The sequence below is a fragment of the Sitophilus oryzae genome, unplaced genomic scaffold, assembly GCF_002938485.1.
Source record: "Sitophilus oryzae breed Bouriz unplaced genomic scaffold, Soryzae_2.0 scaffold_179_pilon_pilon, whole genome shotgun sequence".
Lineage (NCBI taxonomy): Eukaryota > Metazoa > Arthropoda > Insecta > Coleoptera > Curculionidae > Sitophilus > Sitophilus oryzae.
In genome coordinates, this window is record NW_022146501.1 from 6,760,693 (window position 1) to 6,783,427 (window position 22,735).

The window sequence follows — 22,735 nt, forward strand, 5'->3', positions numbered from 1 at the left end:
AGTTTTATTATTCCTTTTCATTAAAAATAGTAAAACACAAAATAATAAAATTAAATAGTTTCAAGCAGTTTGTCAAATGACCTAAGATATAAATACACTCATTAGTTCAAATGTCCCATAGTATTTTTATCATGTTCCTAACTTTTATTTATTAAAGATCTAGAATAAATATATAAACAAATAAAAATGTTGTAAAGCAAACTTATAGACTGATACAAACGTCTTTTGTATTCTTCTGAGCTGTTTTTAGTATTTTATATATAGTTATTATATGAAAAAAAAGTTGAAGATTTAGTAGGATTATAGTAGGATTTTTACTCTTATTTAGTAGGATTAATTTTTGACATCTAATAGACCTAAGCGCGAATATGTCAGCCATCACGATTAGAATATCTGCTCACTTTAATGCTAACTCTCCCTACCTCTACATCTCTGGGGTTTACCGAATAAAAACAGCTGGTAGTTCAAATGTACTGGACATATTTTTGCTATTTATTAACTTTTGATTAGCTAATTATAGTACTGATAAGTAACAGACTGAGGGTGTATTCCGTTGCTTACCTTGATTATGGTTTTATGTTCCGTTTTTATCGGTTTCCTGAAAGTTTTCTTATTACGCTTTGAATAAGAAGACTAAGGAAGGAGCATAATGCTATCCATGTATTCATGCATGGTGGGCGGAAAAAGCACCATAAAAGCACTCTAGGGTGGAGATCCTTGACAGTTCTGTTTGACGATTCATTTGACACATTTGAATTTGATTTGAAATTTTGTGGATTTGGCTGTCTTTACGGAGCTTATTTTATTATTTATTCTACTACTGATAGTTGTATAAAGGTAGTAAATCTAGATGGAAATTGTGGCAGCACTTAAATTAACAGTGACACTATCGCGATTTATCGAAAAAGACTCTAAAATAGTTGGTTGTGTAGCGTGCGGTAGATTTCGGCAAAAATTGAGTGAAATAATGGAACAACTTTTCGGTAGTAAGTGACTATATAATATACATACGTGTAGTAAACCGATCATTTATGAAATTCACTTAAATTAACTAAATTATATATTTTTCTTGCATTTTAGCTTTTATTTATTACTTGTCAAAGATTAGATGTCAAAGAATTTAGATACGTTAATTTGACTTACCTGCTTCAGTAGCGTATCGGATGTTTGTGGTAATAAATACTTTTTATAACTTATCTATTTTTATTAGAATTATATATTTTTATAACAATTTTAATAACTACCAACATTTATTCACAACGTAAAATAAAACAACAAATTATTGAGTCTACCCCACGTCTACCCTACATCATAGTTTTACATTTTTTAAATAAACTTAGAACGACACTGATAAACCGGAATTTAAGTCAGCCATATTTAAGGCCCATCGCGGTGTACCTAAGATTTCTGATATGCTCCTTCCTTAGTCTTCTTATTTAAAGTTATTACGGAACACGGTTCCTGAAAAATTCGGTTATAACTGTCACTAAACTAACCACCGCGGGAAGGCTGGTTTTTCTGGTTTTCTTTGTCAATCAATGTCATTTATGTGACAGAAATCAAGCAAATATTGGAAATTCGAGTGAAATTCTCATTTAATTTCTAAAATTTGTAATAATATTTTGTATTTACATCCAAAAGCAATGGAGGTAGGCAGTAAAGGTAAGCAAATTTCATTAACTAAATAGAATTACTTTTTAGGACCATTTAAACTTATCATGCAGCCATTGTTTCTTAAAGTTATAGATAAAGAAAACATGAACAACAAGACAACAAGTAATCGTAAATGTTTTGTAAGCTATAAAAATATAACTATTGATTAGATTTGTTTATTTATTATTGATCTATTTTAATATTGGACCTGCAAATCTTCACTTGGGCTGTCTAACGAACTTAACAGTTTATTAATAAAGTACTTTTCCATATTAAACTCCATTGAAAAGAAGCAGCAAACGTAAAAGCAGAGAACAGGTACATTAAAAATGCATAAAAGATAAATTTTATAATAGAGGTATTGAAATTTAGAAAACGTCAACATTTGACGTTTCCAGTATTTTACCAAAACGGTCCGTATCAAACCGATGTTTTTCAGGAACCGCCAACCGGTCGGTTTTGCAACGGAATACAGCCTGAAATAAACTCCATACTTTAACTAAATTTTCCATAGTTTTCATATAGTTTCATGTTTTAATCATTTACTCCATGTGTTCAACAAAAAGTTCGTAATAAAAACTAATATAATAAACACAAAAATGTTTTCAAGCAATATTTCACTTTTTCCATATAAAAATTGCCTAGTAGTTCAAATGTACCATACAATTTTTTATTCATTTATTAACTTTAAATAATTTAAATGATTATTTTAACAACGTTCATAAAATTATTCACCGTGAATAAAAGATAAAGATAAACAAAGAATAAACACAGTAACGAATATCAAAGAAATATTTAAAAATAACATTTCTCACCTGGTCACCCCATTTCCAATCAGTTCCCCTAACTACCTTAGTTCCGATTTTCATTAAACTCGCCAACTCTGCCCCTGTCAAAGACCTCAAACTCGGTTTATTTACATCCACCGCATCGGCGTAGAGAACGTAAAATTCTGAAACTTTCCTTACTATTGTCTGATCCGAACCTGACTGTTTTAATAACGCCAGAACCGATGATATTACTCCACTAAAAAAGTATATTAGATTAACATAGTTGTGTTTTAAATAAGTTGTAATAAATACCTATTTATCAGTGGATTTAATTCTAAAGCATTGTAATAGTTCGAAGCTAAAATTCCAAGTAACGCTAACAGCATTCGAGCTCTAGGCACATCTCTTAGTAAAGTATAGGTGCCCAAGTTCAAAGAAACCTTAGCGTTCCCTTTTAATTTCGAAGACTTCGATGGTACATCTCTAAGAATATAACTTCTCAGCGTTTGGATGCACCACTCGACAATGCTTAGTTGGGACAGAAGCATTTCGGTTTTGAGAAATGGGGTTACGAGTTGGATGTTTTCCAGACAATGCTGTATTCTGTCATGCTTTCTGTCTAAACCCAGGTAACCGTTTAAGATTGAGTATTTTACGGATGTGAGTAAATAGGATTCGTCTAAAAGTTGTTTTATCATGTTGAGCCCTTCTCTGCGCGTCTTGCATCGTTTAACCTAAAAAATAATGTATCAGTCTTGAGTTTTTCAAGTTTATTCAATTTGGCAACACCACAGTTTATTTACAAGATAATTCGTCGGAGTTTTTCCTTTGTTTACTTTTTCAAGTTTTATTTTACGAAATTTATTAAGCGTTTATATGAAAAAAAATCTGTAATAAGGCGTTTTATCGGAGTAAAACAAAAATTCTGTGAGATGGAACAGGTAAAGTGCATTTTTGAAACTTACAACTAATAAAAAATATATGAGCTAAAATTCAATTAATAGAGCTATTATTTACGGTTTTGTTTATTTGTTCTATACCGGGTGCGTCTCAAAAGTGGTTCACCCATATAACTTTTTTATTTTGTCAGTTAAAAAAACGAGATTTGGTATGTTAGTATATGACATAAATTAGGATTGATTGACGTATTCAATTGTTTTCGGTCGCTTCCCGTTTCACCGGAAATGACTACAACTTTTGATTTTTAAATGGCACCCTCGGAATTTTTTACTTTATTCGATAGAAAATGACACTCTGAATAGAATGACATGTCATATGTCAACTTTTGACATTCTCGCATATAGTTTATTTGAAATTATAACTTGCGGCTCGTAACGAAAATTTGGTTTGAAATACCAAGTGTGTGGTATCAAATTATTCGTAAAAAAATGATTTTTCCAAAAACGCTAATAAGCCAGCCTCGTTCCATTTGAAAAAGTTGGGATATCATTAAAAATACGATTTGGGAATTTTTTAAACGGCCAGGACAAGACATTAAATACATTAGATGATCAAATCTATTTTTCCAACGCTCCTTTATTAAGAATTAGTGTTTTTAACATAGCCGTGGCACTCTAGATTGAAATTTAAAATACAATTTTTTATTAAGCGAGAATGTCAATAGTTGACATATGATACGTCACTCTATTCAGAATATCATTTCCTATCGAATAAAGTACAAATATACCGGGGGTGCCATTTAAAAATCAAAAGTTGTAGTAATTTCCCGTGAAACGGGAAGTGACCAAAAGTAATTGAATGTGTCAATCAGTCCCAATTTATGTCATATACTAACATACCAAATCTCGTTCTTTTACCTGAAAAAATAAAAAAGTTATAGGGGTGAGCCACTTTTGAGACGCACCCAGTTTACAGGGTGGTCCGAACTGTATTCGGGAAACTTCGGCAGCATATCCTGCGAATAAAAATAAGTAAAAAAGTTCGTATAAATGTGTGCCCTAAAATGCTTAGTTTTGGAGATACAGGGTGTAGAAGTTTCATTTTTATTTCGGTTTTTTCCAAATAATGTCTGATGTAACGTCAATATTTGGATGAAAATTGGTGTCTAGGAGTGTTTTGACATGAGAAATTTGATTTTGATGTCAATATGACACCTACTTGTAGAGGGCGCCACTTACGTATTTTTTAACTGATTTGAAGAGCAATAACTTTTCGTGTGTACCTGTATAAAACTACTGGATAAAAAAATATATATTTACGACGTGTTTTCCGCAAAAAAGGTCTCTTGGTAAAAATTTCTACAAGTAATGGTTCTCGAGATATTTGGAATCTAAATTATCAATACCTGTCATCATTGACATAAATTATTAACATGTTGACTAAATAGTTATTAGACTGATATCATAAATTTGAAACGATTTTGTGCCAAAAGTTCAACAGAAACTGTTTCATCATCATTTTTTCATCAAGAAAAATTTATGATTAATTTAAAAAAAAAGTTCCCAGTTGGGTAAAGAAAACAATGTATACTGTAGAGTACCACATAGTGATAATAATAATAGTAATATGCTAAAACACCGGGTTCTGCACTATCCTGTATCAAAAAAAATACAGTGGTAAATAAATCCAAAACTTAAACTGCTATCAACTTACTTGCAAATACATAATCTTCCTTAAGACATCTATATCACAGCTTGATTGAGTTACAAATTCAATGATGGGCGTTACCAAGTCTAAATTTTCGTTAGAAACTTTACTCATTTGCTTCTCAGTTAGTTTAGAAACAATACCTACAAACAAAAATAAACTAGGAAAAATGTCATTATCGCCTGGACAGTGAAAATCAAAGCAGAATATGCAAAAATTGGCAAAATAATAAAAAAATTAAGATTATGTCTAGGATATGCAACGCCAACGCCTTTTTGCCTATAGTCTGTCCAACGAGAAGATCCTTGACAGTGATAGATGTGTTTGTCATTTTAATTTCAAAGTAGTTTATTTTATTTTACAAAGAAATAAGTTGGTACAACTAGAACGCATAGCAGGAAATTAATATATGTATTTAAAATTTGACTGACAAGTAACTTCAAAATATTGTGAGAAAAACTGTGTAAAACTGAAAAAATGTAATCGAGTTATTTTATTTAATAAAAAACGGTATGTGTTAATACAAAACAAACAAAAACAAGACACCACATACCAAAAAATATAGAAAAGAACTATTTCTTACTTTCAAGCTATATGAAACTTCCCGCATTTATGATTATATTTATCAATATAACTTATGTACAAATACAAATTTGTAATATTCCGCAGGAATAATAAAACAACATAAATAAAACAAACTATTTTATTAATAATAACACCAAATTTTATTCCTCACAGGTTGATTAATTAACTTTAATCTTAATTTTTTTAAACCAGTACCTTTTGACATTATTTTTCTGCAGTACTAGAATCCATTATTTACCTATCGTGTGATGTCGATATTTTACAGCTACTCCAATTTTTAGTATGGTTTGGTATGGTCCTTCTACCATATTCGAGATGCACTTATCTACGACGAGATGGTATACGAACTTTATTGATAGTAACTTTATTGGTGTATCTGTATAAGACTTTCTGCCTGGGCAGCGAGTATTAACCATAAACTGTGCTCTGGGTTCTACAGTTAATTTTCACTCGATTTTTCCTCCACTTGACTTCAAAAGACACAAAACACACGTAATAACACGAATCAAAATGCATCATCTTCCAAAACGCAGGGTATTTGACAAGAGTTGTCACAAAATTATAACCTATAATTTGGCAAGACTTTGACAAACGTCAAAAATCTAAAGGCGAGTTCATACGCATCGGCGTCCGTTTGTCGTTCATCGTTCCGTCAAACCAATAAAATTCAAATACAATCTGTCATTTTTGAAACAAACCAATAAAACTGGTTAAAAACAACAAGTGACGACGCATGACGAATTTATATTTAAACCCATCCATAGTTAACTTAAAAATTATTAGAAACTTTTTTTGGTAAAATAAATAGATTGGTATGGGACGTCATCTGCTTTTCTTCTGTCATCGTCTGTCGAAATCTTACCTGAGAAAAAAAACAGAGTATACATTATATGCATACCCCTAAGTCAACTGAAGGTGTATTTCTCATTCGAGCCATAGAGATAAAATGAATATCAAAATACACAATAAGATATGTATAATAAAAAATATACGTACGTAATATACACGCAATATACACGTATAAATGTGATATGTATAATAAAAAATATACATATTTCTTCAAATTAAAAGCATTTAATATACCTACCTGCTAAAGCTGCTTCATTTTCTATCTTTTTCTCTTTGTCTTCGTCGTTTATTTCTATTCTTAACACGTTGTCGTGAATGTCTACATTCCATTTTTCGTCTAAATCTGATTTTAAGTCTTCCACCACGTTTTTGGAAGAGTTTGATGTAAAGGACTCGGTTAGAACGTTTTTGGGTTCACCTATAAAACAATTTCGATGTAAAAAATATTCTATACTAAAAATTAGAAATTCAAAAAAAAACTCAGTTTACATGTTGGTCTTCAGCTTCATTCAGAACCTCGCTGTTCGTAAAGTTTGTTACTTTAATTTTAATGTAAGCATTGAGAACGTCAAATTTAGTGGTAGACATTTTCAATTAGTAGAAAAAGTTACCAAACTTTTAACATTTCCACTAATTATACTTTAGAATTTGCGAGAAATGTCATTTTGGCCTTTGATTATCTTCCGTCAAGAGAAATTGTGGTTAGAAATCAAAAGTTGACTGTTTTATAAGCTAAATATTAAGCTTTCCCTATGAATACAACTGACTAACGCAAGCTGTTGCAAACCACTAATTTATTCCACTAATTGCAAGGTTCTGAATAAAGCTTACATCTCTTAGAATATTCAGTATGACGTAAACGTTATCTTTCGCAAATCCGACTATATCTTACTTTTTTGGCCTGCGTTTTTAATCTCGTTATTCATATCGTCCGTTTCGCTTTTGCTCTCCGCTATCTTTCCATCGGATGGCACTTTTTTAATGGACTGTTTCACTAGATCGTCGTGAGATTTTCGCTCCACCGTCTGAGACTGGATCGTGGCATTAACTATATCTTCCGGTTTCTGAATGTCGGAAGTGTGACGGCCACATTTGAGATCTTTAATAACCTAAAAGAAAAATTTCAATAATCTGTTTTTAAAACTAAATTATCTATATACATATGTAAAAATATAATAATGTTTGTTAGGGTCACTAAAACTCAAGAACGGCTGGGCCGATTTTGCTAATTTTGGTTTTGAAATATTTATAGAAGTCCAAGGAAGATTTATAGGGTGAGAAAATATGAAGAAATTGCCAGAAAAATCGTAAATAATAATCGTAAAAACATAATTAAAAACTGGCGGTGGGCCTGTGGTCTAAGACGAGCGCTTCCAATGGAGAGATCTCTCCTCTGAGATCCCAGCCTTTCAATAAAAGGATTAAGGAAGGAGTATATCAAAAATCTTAGATCGACCGCGACGGGACTCTAAAATGGCCGACTTAAATTCCGGTTTATCAGTGCCGTTCTAATTTTATTAAAAACCTGTAAAAATACGATGTAGGATAGACGTGGGGTAGACTCAATAATTTGTTGTTTTATTTTACGTTGTGAATAAATGTTGGTGGTTATTAAAATTAACTTAACTTCTGCCACAATTTCCTTCTAGATTTACTATCTTTAAACAACTATCAGTAGCAGAATAAATAATAAATAACATAAAATAAGTTCAGTAAAGACTGACGTCGTGATACATAGATAGCATCATACTCCTTCCTTAATCTTTTTATTCAAAGATCCGAGCGCTTCCATTCGAGGTTAGAATCCTGCAAAATCTAAACCTTTTTTTTTAAATATACAAATAAGAGTATAACATATCTTCTTCAACATTATTTCTGTTATATTGTGTGCAAGAAGGGTGATTTACTGTTTTTTAGATATTACCAGGGAACTTATTTTTTAATGTTAATAATTTTGAGGTTAAAAATGAAGATTAAGATGTTATTTATTGTTAATGATTGATTATTAACTAAAGTTAATGAATAATAGCATAATTAATGGGGCAGCTAATTAACAAATAAAGATATAATAAACCTAAAAATAAAGATAAAGTCACCTAGTGATCACACATATTAACATGTTCACATCACATATATACATATACATATATATTCATATATCACACATATGAATGATACAACATTTTAATGAACAGTGCTTTCCATAAAATCAATAAAATGAAAAATATACCAAATAATATACCGATTTCTTTCGAAAATCGACAACTATGAAACTATGAACCCTTCCCGGACAAAAACGGTACATTGTGAGACAGAAAATTGTAGAGAGAAACAAGCCCTATAACAGAGGATACAACATTTTAATGAACAGTGCTTATATAAAATGAATAAAATGAAAAATATACGAAATAATATACATGTACTGATTTAAAGATTAATATTATTTATTGTTAATGATTGATTATTAACTAAAGTTAATGAATAATAGGATAATTAATGGGGCAACTAATTAACAAATAAAGATATAATAAACCTAAAAGTAAAGATAAAGTCAGCTAGTGATACACTAAAAAATTGCTGTGTCTTTTTTGAACTTATATCCATTAATTTTTCCCTAAAACTTACTGTATATGAATGGTAAGTGTACCTTTTTCACAAGCGTTCTAACTCGTGGTTCCTTGTACAAAACGTTGACTTTCTTGAAAGCCTCACTCTCCACGCTGATAGCTGGTTTGACTTCGTACAACAAAAAGCGGCACTTTTCCAGCAAAGGAATGCAAATTTCCTTGTAACTTTTGTTGGCCTCTTGCCTGGATTTGGTCAAGTTCCATTTCGTTTGGTGTACCAAACGTATTACTTCGGAGATAGATTTGGGAACTTTTAAGTTGACTGGCTGAGAAGAATCTAAAAGTAACCAATATTATAAGTCAAACCTTACAGATATAGACTTGATATGATCCTTGATTGATTACCAGAAACAGGCAATACACAAATGATTGTATTTAATGTACGGAGCAATAAACAATAATTGAAATAGTTGGCTATTCTGATTTTGCTCGTTTGGTTGGCAATAAATTTACGAAATACGAATATTTATCGGCTGATATCACTAGGTGGCCGGCCGTAGCTCCAGCGTTAGTGTATCGATCTGCGGAGCGGAAGGTACTGGCACAGATCATACAGCTTATAAACTTTGTTTTTTCTTTATAGTTTTTCGTGGTTCCAATTTTCGGAATCGGGCACTAGTTAGGTTACTAGTTTGCGCACATAGCACGCCCACTTATGGCCTCTAAAATTGTGCACAGCGCCTGACCGGCACAGTTATTAGAGAGATATCGGAAAACCGAATAGCGTCATGCAGTATTTACGCGTACCTTATCATGGTTACGATATGCGCGAGTCAATTTTTAACGCAACACCCACTAATAACGTTACCGCCTGACGTAATTTGCGGATCAATCACACCAAGCGCTATTTCTAAATAACGTTTAAAAATTGCTTAAATGGGTATGTGCGGGTATTTGACAACCGGGGCCGGCCGGCGAGATCTTTTATTTTAGGTTGTGTTTGAACTGTTTTGAATTATTACTTTAGTTTTATTAGGTAATTTGATATTTAAGTAGCTGGGATTAGTTTTAATTAAATAAATATGGCCCAAAATATGGATTCCACCTCTTCCAATATTAAAGAACCTATAAAGAGGCTTAGGTTTACAGCAGATGACGACTTAGCCCTTCTAAGAGAATTTGTTGCTTGTTGCCCTAAACCCACTAGCAGACGTTGAACAATGAAGCACTGGAAATAAGCACTTGAGCCCTTTAGTTTTAAAATACCTAGTAAACAAAACAAGTTTTCTAAGTTTTAAATTCAAAGTTAGGTTAAGTTTAAATAGCGGACGCGACGCGAACAGAATTCTTTCCGATCCGATAACTGTAAATGAAGAGAGTTAATACCACCTCACGTAAAGGAAATAACAGAAGTGTCTAGTCCTAGCCGTCAACTATTAAGCTTGACCAATCAGGTTGGTTAGCGTGGTTATTTGGAGTGTGTTAATTCATTTGTGTTTGTCAAAAACTCTAACGTGATTGGTCGGGCTTAACAGTTGCCTGCTAGGGCTAGACACAAGTGGAAATAACACCTGGCCTCTACATATCTTTATAAATGACATAATCCATCTTCCAAATTGCGATTCTATATTGACTAAAATCAATTTCGATTTTCTAACCTTTTTTCGAACACCAAGATAAAAATAAGCCGTGATTATGTAAGTATTTCTTTTCCATGTTAAACACTATTGTTGTATTGTAAAACAGTATTTTTTCCATTGTAAAATATGTCGATTTCAGAAATAACAAAGTAATTTTTTTTATACACTCACCGGCAAAAAAACCGGCCATAAAAAAACCGGCCATTAAAAACTAGTCCCAATTTCAAAGTTGGATTTCTCACGAACCACTTACTAGATTTTGATGATTTTTTTTTAAATTGTAAATTAATTCCTTCTTAACGGATGCTACGTCAGAAATTTCTTTTCCGAATTTATTTTGAGCATATACAGGGCACAACAATAAGACGAAGTTTTTTGCCCGAACTTTGTAATATCCTATAGGGTGCAGCAGCTGTAGTAGTTATTGCTAAATCAAATAACATTGTAGCCTCATCTTTTGCGAGCATTTTGTTTTTTTAATCACGACATTATCTCTGTTTGTATTGGAGATACGCTGATTTAAAACGAACGTCTCGGAAAAAGATTTAGTCCATAACTCAATATCCCAATTCAAATGTAAACCCGCAAACTGAAGACCTGCTCGACGATGTCTTCGAAGTAGTTGGGGTCCTGTGACAGGCCTCCTTGCAGACAAGCTGTTTTCTTTTAGTCTTCGTCGGAGTGTTCTCTCACTGACTTCAGTTCTACGCACGGCTTGTAGCAGATGTTGATTCTGAAACGCTGTAATTATACGATTTCGTAAAGTATTCAGGATTCAGTCAATTGCATTTGTCTTCCGTTTTCTTCCGGAACTCACTCGCCTGGTGAAATTTCCCGTTTCCATATACCGATTCCAGGCATCCTGGACTGTTGTTCGAGGTATACCCAGGGCACGGCATATAAATCACACGGCAGGCCAACTCGCTTTGGCGGGAACGCTACGCGCATACCCTTGCGCACGCCGCCATTATGGGTGCCAGCGACAGAAATTAACCAGTGTCGTAGTCAGTCGTAGTCTTTGTCATCGACAACGTACAGTTACGGCAGCTTTGACTCAGTAGCGTGCGGCTTAATTTATTTTATTCTTTTCTTGAGTGATATATTTTGTTTTTTTTTAGTTTTATTTTTTGTTTATTGTGTGATATATTTGGTTTTTGTAGTTTAGTAGTACAATGGAAGTCCGAAATTCTTTTTAGTTTTAATACTCAGTCATAGTCTACGGCATTCAAAGTAATTTTTATTATTAGGTATCCTGCAAAATGACAAACAAGATTAATTTCTAAATTACTGTTTTTCTGATTATCCGTATCTATTTTTAATTTTTATGGATAGCTCATGACAATTCAGAGAGAAAAGAAAAGAGGTCTCGTTTTTTTATAAGGTCTGCCGTTTTTAATAAGATGTTTGCCAGATCATTTTGGCAATTTTCAGTACCCGTATGTAATTTTCGGACACAAAGTTTTTAAATGTTCTTCTAAACTGGATGAATTTATCCTGGATGGGAATAATGACAGGTTTACAAGATATTGGAATTAGAAGAATTACAAGATAAAATTGTACCAGATTTTTATGAGTGCAACTGTACACTCAAATCGCTTGTCGCTAAGCTTTTATATAATATAAAATTGTGTAATGACATAATAAAAGTTTTAAAGAAAAAGCTTATTTTTCTTTTAATGTATTTAAATAAAAGCTTGTTTTTAAAAGTTTTTTTCTTAAATTTATTTTTTACTTTTTAAGTTATGCTGGTTTCGCAGTGCCATACACTTAAACTCAATTCTTTTTCTTAAATAACTACCTATGGGCATCCTAATAATATGTGTATCGATTTTCATAAAAAAGGAGAACTTAAAAAAACGACAGCTGTCAAAATTGACAGTTCAAATGTGAGACAAATAAAATGAAAACCGACTATGAGGTAGGGATCATCCAATATATCGATTTTTATCAAAATCGGACAACTTTGAGATTTTTTGACAGCTGTCAAATTTGACAGCTCAATTTTTTTCTTTCCTTTTAACCCATGGCCATCCTATATATAGATTTTTATCAAAATCGGACAACATTGAAATTTTTTTGACAGCTGTTAAATTTGACAGCTCAATTTTTTTTCTTTCATTTTAGCCCATGGCCATCCTATATATCGATTTTTATCAAAATCGGACATCTTTGAAATTTTTTTGACAGCTGTCAAATTTGACGGCTCAATTTTTTTTTGACGGCTTGACTTTTAAAAATATAGCCAAACATTTATATTTAAATTCATCAGTTACTTTTCTTCCTTTAGCTGATTTGTTAATTTGTGCAATTTGAATATTAACAAAATTTGCTATGTCCATTGATGGACATAATTTGTACGTAGCCTCTTTAGATTGTTCAATAGATAATTTATTGGGTATTTCTTTAATTCTTGTTTGTAACTCCTGACTCCTGGCATGTTTTTTAATTTTAATTGTCTATTCTCTAAAGTTAAATATTTAATTGATTTTTTCATACTTTTTGAGGAGTATGCGCGGTTAACGATTCATTTGTTTAGATAAAAGTATTGTGTAAATAAAATTCAGTTTCAGTCAATTACAGTATTTTTTTAATACGTCCCTGTCTAGCAATAGTTTATTTTCTGGGAAATTTTTTGATACGTTTTAATCCGGGCCTGACTCGGCACCCATAATCGTGTTTTCAAGGTCAAATTTTATAGAAATTTTAAACAATGGGATCTGGGCAGAGTTAGCCTGCCGTGTGATTTATATGCCGTGCCCAGGGTATCGGACACATGACGTTGACTTCGGCCATCCTCAATTAAAGCCACAATACTAGCAACATCCGTCACAGATAATGGCATTTTTTTAATTTGACAACGTTGTTGTCATATTGTAAATATTCATAAATCCCTTTTCGTCTATGTCGCATTGATTATTTATAGATAAAACTTTCTGCCTGCGAAGCATTTTTCCGAGACGTTCGTTTTAAAGCAGCGTATCTCCAATACAAACAGAGATAATGTCGTGATTAAAAAAACAAAATACTCACAAAAGATGAAGCTACAATGTGATTTGATTTAGCAATAGCTACTACAGCTGCTGCACCCTACAGGGTGTTACCAAGTTCGGGCAAAAAACTTCGTCTTATTGTTGTGCCCTGTATATGCTCAAAATAAATTCGGAATAGAAATTTCTGACGTAGCATCCGTTAAAAAGGAATTAATTTACAATTTAAAAAGAAAATCATCAAAATCTAATGAGTGGCTCTCGAGAAATCCAACTTTGAAATTGTGACTAGTTTTTAGGGTTTAAATTTCAAGAAGATAAAAATTTACGTCAATAAATTGACATAATTTGCTTAAAATTCTTCGATCGATAATTTGTTTTAGCATTAGTACCAATCACTAATCCTAAAATCTTCTAACACAATATTGCCAACTATTTCAATCATTGTTTTTGATGACTTCGTACTTACTACTCTAAACTAAACTGAACAATGATGAGAGAATGAGAACAACTTACATGCATCTAATATTGGCAAAAGAATGTATCCTAATCCTAAATGCTTTAGTAACACAGCGAACAGAACACGTCCTATCTCCTCTACTGGATGTTCAAACGAAAAATCTACCCTGGTTAAGTAGTTATTTGCTTTCGAATGCTGCTCTACCACCGCTAAGAAAGCTATTACGTATTGATCCTAAGAAACAAATAATAAAGAATAAACATAATGTAATGAATGTATTGAGTAATTAAAATAAATCATTAAAAAAAGTATATACCTTGATCTGCAAATTAATAACGTTTAAAATGATATAAAACTTTTAAAATATTCATACATATTTATATTACATATCAAATTTACTATAATTTAATTCTTTAGAAACTTGTACAACTTCCTAGTTGCTCAAAAAAGGTCTGCGTTGCGCATGTCTCTAGATTAAAATTGCCTATTCCACTGTAACCTTCACAGATTTATTGTGGTATTGTTATCTAGATTACTCTCCAGTCGTATCATTTTTGAAAAGTCTAATAACCTGGAGACCGAACCTTTCATATAGCTCTTTGTCAAACTATCTCAAAGACATAATGTTCTAGCGTTTCTTCTTCTGACTGACAGAATCTGCACATGACTTGGTTTGTTAATCAGCGTTGATTGAAAAAATTGGGAAGATACGCAACCTAATAGACGAATTCATGACAAGGCTGATTTGATTTCCACTTACGTCTCAAGTGCTGTATGGTGGATGGTGGAGTCCCTACTTGTTCTGCGGCCAAAGCATAAAACACTCATTTTCTTTAATTCTACTAACGAAGGCATATCGAAGATGGTGTTGAACTGAAAGCGACAGCGTTGCCTAAAATATGTAACATCTGCAATACGTTTGACGAAAATATCTTTGGATGAAAAATCCGCGTTTATGTATTGAAAATTTATTCGTGTTAAACATAAAATAAACAACAAAAATAACGATTCTTTTATAGGCACTGAATATTTCGTATGATCGAAAAAAGTCGTTTAGTTGGCTTGGAAATGATGGTTACTGACATTTACCATGATATTTTACATATGAAATAACAGAGATCTTCATTTCCAAGCCAATTCTTATGCCGTTCTTTGTTTAATCATATAATATTATATTAAATTGTTTTAATAATAGAAAATCCGTATTATTAACGTACTGTACCCAAAATCCGCTAATTTACGGATTAATCCGTAGTTCTGGCAACACTGTTTCCGGCAACCACCCACTCTGGCGACTGAAAGCAGAACTACGGTACAGTAGTCTTTATCCGGTACGCTGTAAACGACCATCAGCGCGCAGCGGCGCAGACCTAAACTAAATCTCGGATATCCTGACGGTCACAACTACATCTCGGACATATTTTATGCCACGAAATCGTCCATAAGGTTGCGCATCTTCTTATTTTTCAATCAACGGTAATAGTCTATCAACTATCTAGAAACCCGATTATTCCAAATAGGTTGTCTGAATTTTATCATATAAGATAATGCTGGAGATACACTAATTTTTAGGGAGATACACCTTGTTTACTAATTAAAATATGGCGCAAAAGCTTATTAAAGAAAAACTAAAATAAAGATACATTTTAATGACCTGTTTATCGAAAAAACATTTAGTTAAGCTAGATCGTCATAATATATTTTAGCTGCAGGAATATGCATATAATATATAATTTAGTACAGACCTCTACAGATTATACATGTTTTTTAGAGTCTATCACACTGTACTGTTCGGGTCTGGTTATTATATTTCAGAAATCTTAGCTTAGCCCGATCCTGTCGTGTTAAGCCACACTCAAAATTCCAAACACACGTGCTTTGATTAAGACTTGCAGAGCTTCAGCATTTGCCATAGAATAGCGAGCAATTTGTCACAAAACCATATAAATTATATATCACTGTAATCACAAAACTTCAATCTATTTCCGTATGGTAACGGAATTTTAAATTATGCCTTTATTTTCGAGAAAATTTAGTCCCAACATAAGGAATATTTTGTTGATGTTTGACCATCAAAATCTTAAAAATAAAGAAGTTGTCTTAAAAATGTGCTACTATACGGATATAGTGTAATCCTTTATCTCTAATTTCCTTCTTCATTTGTGTAAGAATACCTGGCCAGTTTTACATAAAACGTTAAATGCCGAACGCATATTTTGCTACTTTTTCGAAATAGTAACATGGAAAATTGCATATTTTTAAAATATGATAAACTTTATCCAAATTAAAATATTAGTTACTATAAACTTATTACAATATCTTACCGACAATCTGCTCTCCGCTAGAGCGTTAATGAAAGAATTAATCCTGTCTATCGGCAGCTGAAAACTCTTTAACCGTTTCTGAGCAAGGTTCGCTCTGTTAGGCTCAGTAGGGGTGTTATCGGCTGTCGAATTTGTACTTCTTGATTCCCCCTTTTCCTCCTCGTAGGGATTTGGAGGCTCGTCAGCTTGGAGACCTCCGCTCAGGAAGGGAGCGGAAATCCATTGTTTGTACTGTATTTCTTCGTCTTTCAGTGGTAAACTTTGACGGATATTAAACGAGTGAAGACCTGTGTTGATAAGAGAAAAAAAGAAGTTAAATCGGAATGAATGGCATGTTGTAATGATGGAGACGTCCTTTCTATGGAGTTGATATCCACGTAAGTACAGTAATCGCAAAACAATTTCCCTTGCACGTGATCAACCGCCAAATTGTGGTGGATTTATGGGATGAATCATAATGTAAAATTGGAAAAAACATATCATATTTATTATATCATTTAAAGATTTTTATGTTTTATTTTTAATAATTAATATTTTAGTAATTAATTTATTTATTTTATAGCTTATTTTACTTATTACATATTGGCAAAAACTAGTCCATTATGAAGATTATTCTAAGCGTTATTATGGGTTATTTATTTATTTGTTGATGTACATCTTCAACACCACAAGTGGTAATAACAAGTCAGAGGGTGCCATTAATGCACAAGCTTATAATCACAGAATTCACTAAAAACTAACGTATAAATAAATTTGAAAGTGGTATAATGTGCTTACTAATCAACTTACTTCTCCGACTGCAGTCAAGGATAATAAAGAACCTTTATTATCACGTTCTCGTTCAAAATAGTGTATCAGGGAAGCTAGAAGCTCTTTGCTTCGACTGCTTAAATACTTCGGCATATTTTCAACACACACTTTCAAGAAATGCAATACAAAAACTCGAAAATATAATTCTTAAAAGAACTGTTTGTGCTTAAAAGTGCATTTTAAAAAATAAAACTATGAAAATAGGCAAAAAACGAGAATTACTCACAAAGATTCAACAATAACACGATATTATACAAAATAATGACTGACATGATAATTGTCAAATAATAAACGACAATGTTGATAAACACGGCGCAATGTGACCAACATAGCGATAGTAAAATTTGGTTTAAACTAATTTTTGCAGCTTTAATAAAATATCTGTTACAATCATTTGCTCTATAAGGTAAAATGAAGAGCTGCTCGGTATCTTAAAACATACAACAAATTTCAACATTTTTGCCAAAATTTCATTTAGTCAGGTTTATAAGATTTAGTGTCAATTTTGGTATTATAAAAAGATTAACGTCATAATATTGATGACGTGCATCGGAAAATGTTTTGCGATTACCGTATATATGATAGAAAGTATGTTAAAAATGATAAACTGGGATTCAACAGGAATTAACATCGATGGCAAATTGATAAATCATCTCTGTTTTGCAGATGACATTATTTTAATAACAGACAACATACAGGAGGCACAGAATATGCTGGATATGCTGAATGATGCTTCGGAAAAAGTCGGTTTGAAAATTAACTTGTCAAAGACACAATACATGACAAACCTAGTACTAAGTGGAAATTTAAACATTAATAACATACCTTTGGAACAAGTGCATATATATAAATACTTAGGGCATGAGATCGGTATTAGAAGGGATAATCAGACCCACGAAATTCTACGAAGAATAGGTTTGTCGTGGGCGGCATTTAGCAAACTAAGGCATATACTGAGATCTGATATTCCCATATGTTTAAGAAGAAAGATCTTTAACCAGTGTGTCTTGCCTGTCCTCACGTATGCAGCTGAAACGCTTACTTTGACAAAAAAGATATATATATATATAAGACATAGAATACAGGTCATGCAACGGAAAATGGAAAGGTCTATGTTGGGAGTTACACTCAGAGATAAAATACTCAATCATACAATACGAAATCGAACAGGAGTAAGAGATGCGGTGATATCTGTCTTACATCTTAAATGGAATTGGGCAGGACATGTGGCTAGGATGACAGATGGACGGTGGACAAAGAGACTTGTGGAATGGAGACCGAGACACGAGGCCTATAGAAGCAGAGGACGACCTCCTAGTCGATGGACAGATGACATTAAGAGGGTGGCTGGAAACTGGATTCAAGTGGCACAAAATAGAAGGAAATGGCTAGAGTTAAGGGAGGCTTTTGTTCAGCAGTGGACGGTATAAGCTAAATGATGATGATGATGATGTATATATGATCTAGTATCTGGATCTATCTGGATAAACAGCTTAAGAGTCCCAAACTAGTTCAAGTAACTATAAAAACACTTTACCTGTAAGTGTAAATTCATGTTTTAGCACAACACTACCTATTAATACCTACCTAAAAGATAACCCAAGTTTCGTTCAACGTCCAGTAACATGGAACAGGTGTGCATATAATCGAAATTCCCAGTGGCGGGTGTTTCGGGTTCGGGAAGACAGTAGTTGCCCACTAGGTAGTGTTCGATGGATGGAAGCAAGTAGGGATACGAGGTATTGATGACGTGACTCACGTCTTTGCCGGTGTATTTCTGAAGGATGTCGGTGATGGCAGGATTGTCGTTACGGAAATCTTGGACGTCGTAGACCCGATTGTTTAGTACTAGCCACCTATCAAAAAAAAAGGAACAAATATACAAGGCGGTTCGAAGTGTATTCCGGGAACTTCAGCAGCATAGTCTGCAGATAAAAATGAGTATGTCCTAAACTGCTTAGTTTCGGAGATACAGGGTGTAGAAGTTTCATTTTTATTTGCATTTTTTCCAAATAATTTATGAAGTAACGTCAATATTTGGATGCAAATTGGTGTCTGGAGGTTTTTTGACATGAGACATTTGATTTTGATGTCAATATAACTCCTACTTGTAGAGGGCGCCACCTACATATGTTTTAACTGGTTTGAAGTGTAATAACTCCTCGTCCGTACCTGTATAAAACTAAAGAATAAAAAATATACGTTTACGACGTTTTCTACGTAGAAAAGGTCTCTTAGTAAAAATCGCTACGAGTAATGGTTCTCGAGTTATTTGGAATAGAAATTATCAATACCTATCATCATTGACATAAATTAAACATGTCGAAAATAGTTATCAAACTGAAATCTTAAATATGAAATGTTTTTGTGCCAAAAGTTCAACAGAAACTGTCTTATCATTATTTTCCGCAGAAAAATTTATGATTAATTTAAAAAAAAATTCACAAATTTATTATTTCAGTCAAATAACTATGTACTCAACGTGTTTTTTTTTCAATAATGACATGTATTAACTATTTCCATACTAAATATTTTGAGAACGGTTGCTCGTAGCGATTTTTACCAAGAGACATTTTTTATGTAAAAAGTCGCGGAAACGAATGTTTTTCACTCGGTATTTTTATATAGGTACGGACAAAATATTACTCTTCAAAACAATTAAAACACATGTAGGTGGCGCCACCAAGTAGGAGTCATATTAACATCAAAACCAAATTTCTCATGTCAAAAAACTTCCAGACACCAATTTTCATCCAAATATTGATGTTACTTCAGAAATTATTTGGAAAAAATCGAAATAAAAATTAAACTTTTACACCCTGTATCTCCGAAACTAAGCATTTTAGGATATACGTTTATACGAACTTTTTTACTTATTTTTATCTGCAGAATATGCTGCCAAAGTTTCAGCAATAGAGTTCGGACCACCCTGTATACAAGATCTGCGATTTTCTACATGTGCGTACTAGTCTAGAAACTTTACAGTATGTACAGTTAATAAGTAAGTTACAAAAATCCACTTACATGTGTGGCTAGACTTACTTGGATAACACAGTTAATAACCAAAACACACTTACCTTCCACCATCTAAATTATGGTTTTCCAAATCCGCTTTCCTAATAAGAGGTAGATCGTCGTGTAGTTTATGAGATATATTGATAGGTCTAGTCTGAAAAAAACATAATAAATTAATTTTCAATTTATTGATACACTTATCTTGAAATTTTACCTGTGAAACACCTGGCCAGGAAATATCATCTAAATCTATGTTCTCGATATCGGGCGAGACTCTACATAACTTATCTAAGCACCTTAACGGTTCCCTGAACACTTTCAGCCAATCCATGGACGAAAGAAACATTTCCAGTTCTTGTTCCAAAAGGATGAGACTTACCAGAAGTTCAGGTAACAAAATTCCTACAAAATTTCAACCATATTAAACACTGGATGAAATACAGTAATTAACAATTAAATACAGTAAGTTAATTTAATTAGTACAAATTTATAGTGATTTCTAATATACAGGGTGTCCCAGGCTGAGCGTGCATTAGAAGTTTCTAGAGAACCACAATATCTAGATCGGGGATTTTTATCATATCATTGTTTTACAACGAGATCTATCGACTAAAAATATTTTCAATATGGCGGCACTTCCGGAAATACCAGAAGTTGACAGCAACTTTCTTATTTTAAATGGGTGCCCCCATTTTTTATTATATACTTAAATTCTCTGTAAAATTCTATGAATATTAATGTTAAATACTCTATACCTAACATTAACCGTTTTTGAGAAAAACAAATAATTGGACCAAAAAAACTAACTGTCAAAAAAATTGTATAGCCTAAAAGTCAAATTTAGTAATTACCACAGCCACTGTGACATAAAGAGAAGACATATGGCTATCTATTTCAAAAATTAAATTGTTTAGATGTCATAAAATAATGGCGGTAGTTGTCATGGAATTGAGCGATTAAAAAATGATCATAAATATTTTTTTTCAAATAGAAACCCACTTTTTTTAGTTCACTAATGAAAATATTTTTCAATTCATTACTTTTTAACTATACATGTTCCTATACCTAAAATAAATCGTTATTAAGTTATTTAAAATTTAATTTGAAAACGTACATTTTTCTTGATTTTGTCTAGCTTCCTTTTACATTAAGTGTCAAACGATCAGACAATTTATTTCCATCTGTCTGAAAACGAATTATTTGAATTTCCTATATTATAAATACTGCCTTAAGAGTTTAAAAAGGGTATTTAAAAAAATATATCTTGTATTTTTGCTCTTTAGTTGAGTTGCTATTATTAATAATATTATTCCGGATGATCGGAAAAAAAAACACTTGACGTTTAAAGTCATAGGCTACTGGTTAAAATCAAGAAAAATATACGCTTTAAAACTAAATCTTAAATAACTTAAAAACGACTTATTTTAGGTATAAGAACATGTATAGTCAAAAAGTAACGAATTGGAAAGCCTTTTTACTAGTGAAATAAAAAAAGTGGGTTTCCAATTGAAAAAAATGATTTATGATAATTTTTTAATCGCTCAATTCTATGACAGGTGCGGCCATTATTATATGACGAATTTAATTTTTGAAATAGATAACCACATATTTTCTCTTTGTGGCACAGTGGCTGTGGTAATCACTCAATTTGACGTTTAGGGTATACACATATTTTTGACAGGCAGTTTTTTGTTCAAAAATTTTAAATATTTTTTTTTCTCAAAAACGGTCAATCTTTGATATAGAGTGTTTAAAATCAAAATTCATAAAATTTTACAGAGAATTTAAGTATGCAATAAAAAATTGGGCAACCCATTTAAAATAAGAAAGTTGTCAACTTCCGGTACCTCCGGAAGTGCCGCCATATTGCAAATATTTTTAACCGATAGATCTCGTTGTGAAACTATGATATGCAAAAAAACTCCGAGTTAGATGTTGTAGTTCTCTAGAAACTTCTAATGCACGCTCAGCCTGGGACACCCTGTATACCGTGTTTTTCAAAACTGGCTCACCCTATAACAAGTAAAATAAAGAGGGTACAGCAAACAAATAAAGAGAGTACCATTTAAAAATCAAAAGTTGTAGTCATTTCCGGTGAAACAGAAAGTGACATCAACTAATTGAAAATGTCAATCAATCCCGATTTATGTCACATACTAACATACCAAATCTCGTATTTTATCTAAAAATTAAAAAGTTATATGGGTGAAATTCTTTTGAAAAACACCCAGTATATCAAGAAGTGAACAGTTACCTATAATATCACATTTTAACACCTGCATAACATAAATAAAGTTCTTAGGATTGATCATACAAATATCGTAGGCGAGACTCAACGTCGCTGTCACATTACAACTAAAACATTCGATATATTTCGAGAGTAATGTTTCTGCCGATTCTCGACAGTCGAGATTTTGAAGAATTTTCCCTGAAAAGTAAAATAAAAGTGAAATTAATTCATAAAATAT

General features: G+C 32.4%; 1 protein-coding gene across 1 annotated transcript in view; it reads right to left on the reverse strand.

Moving 5' to 3' along the window:
* LOC115882783 (E3 ubiquitin-protein ligase HERC2) overlaps positions 1-22,735 on the reverse strand; it is a 90,535-nt gene that overhangs the window by 50,738 nt on the left and 17,062 nt on the right. The window contains exons 19-30 of the mRNA XM_030901024.1: positions 22,522-22,695; positions 20,482-20,669; positions 20,330-20,421; positions 18,840-19,108; positions 16,443-16,729; positions 14,175-14,352; positions 9,112-9,368; positions 7,357-7,573; positions 6,703-6,882; positions 5,037-5,173; positions 2,736-3,157; positions 2,469-2,679 (exon numbers count right to left, since the gene is read on the reverse strand). Coding sequence (XP_030756884.1) covers positions 2,469-2,679; positions 2,736-3,157; positions 5,037-5,173; positions 6,703-6,882; positions 7,357-7,573; positions 9,112-9,368; positions 14,175-14,352; positions 16,443-16,729; positions 18,840-19,108; positions 20,330-20,421; positions 20,482-20,669; positions 22,522-22,695 — 2,612 coding nt within the window. The remainder of the gene's footprint in view (positions 1-2,468; positions 2,680-2,735; positions 3,158-5,036; positions 5,174-6,702; positions 6,883-7,356; positions 7,574-9,111; positions 9,369-14,174; positions 14,353-16,442; positions 16,730-18,839; positions 19,109-20,329; positions 20,422-20,481; positions 20,670-22,521; positions 22,696-22,735) is intronic.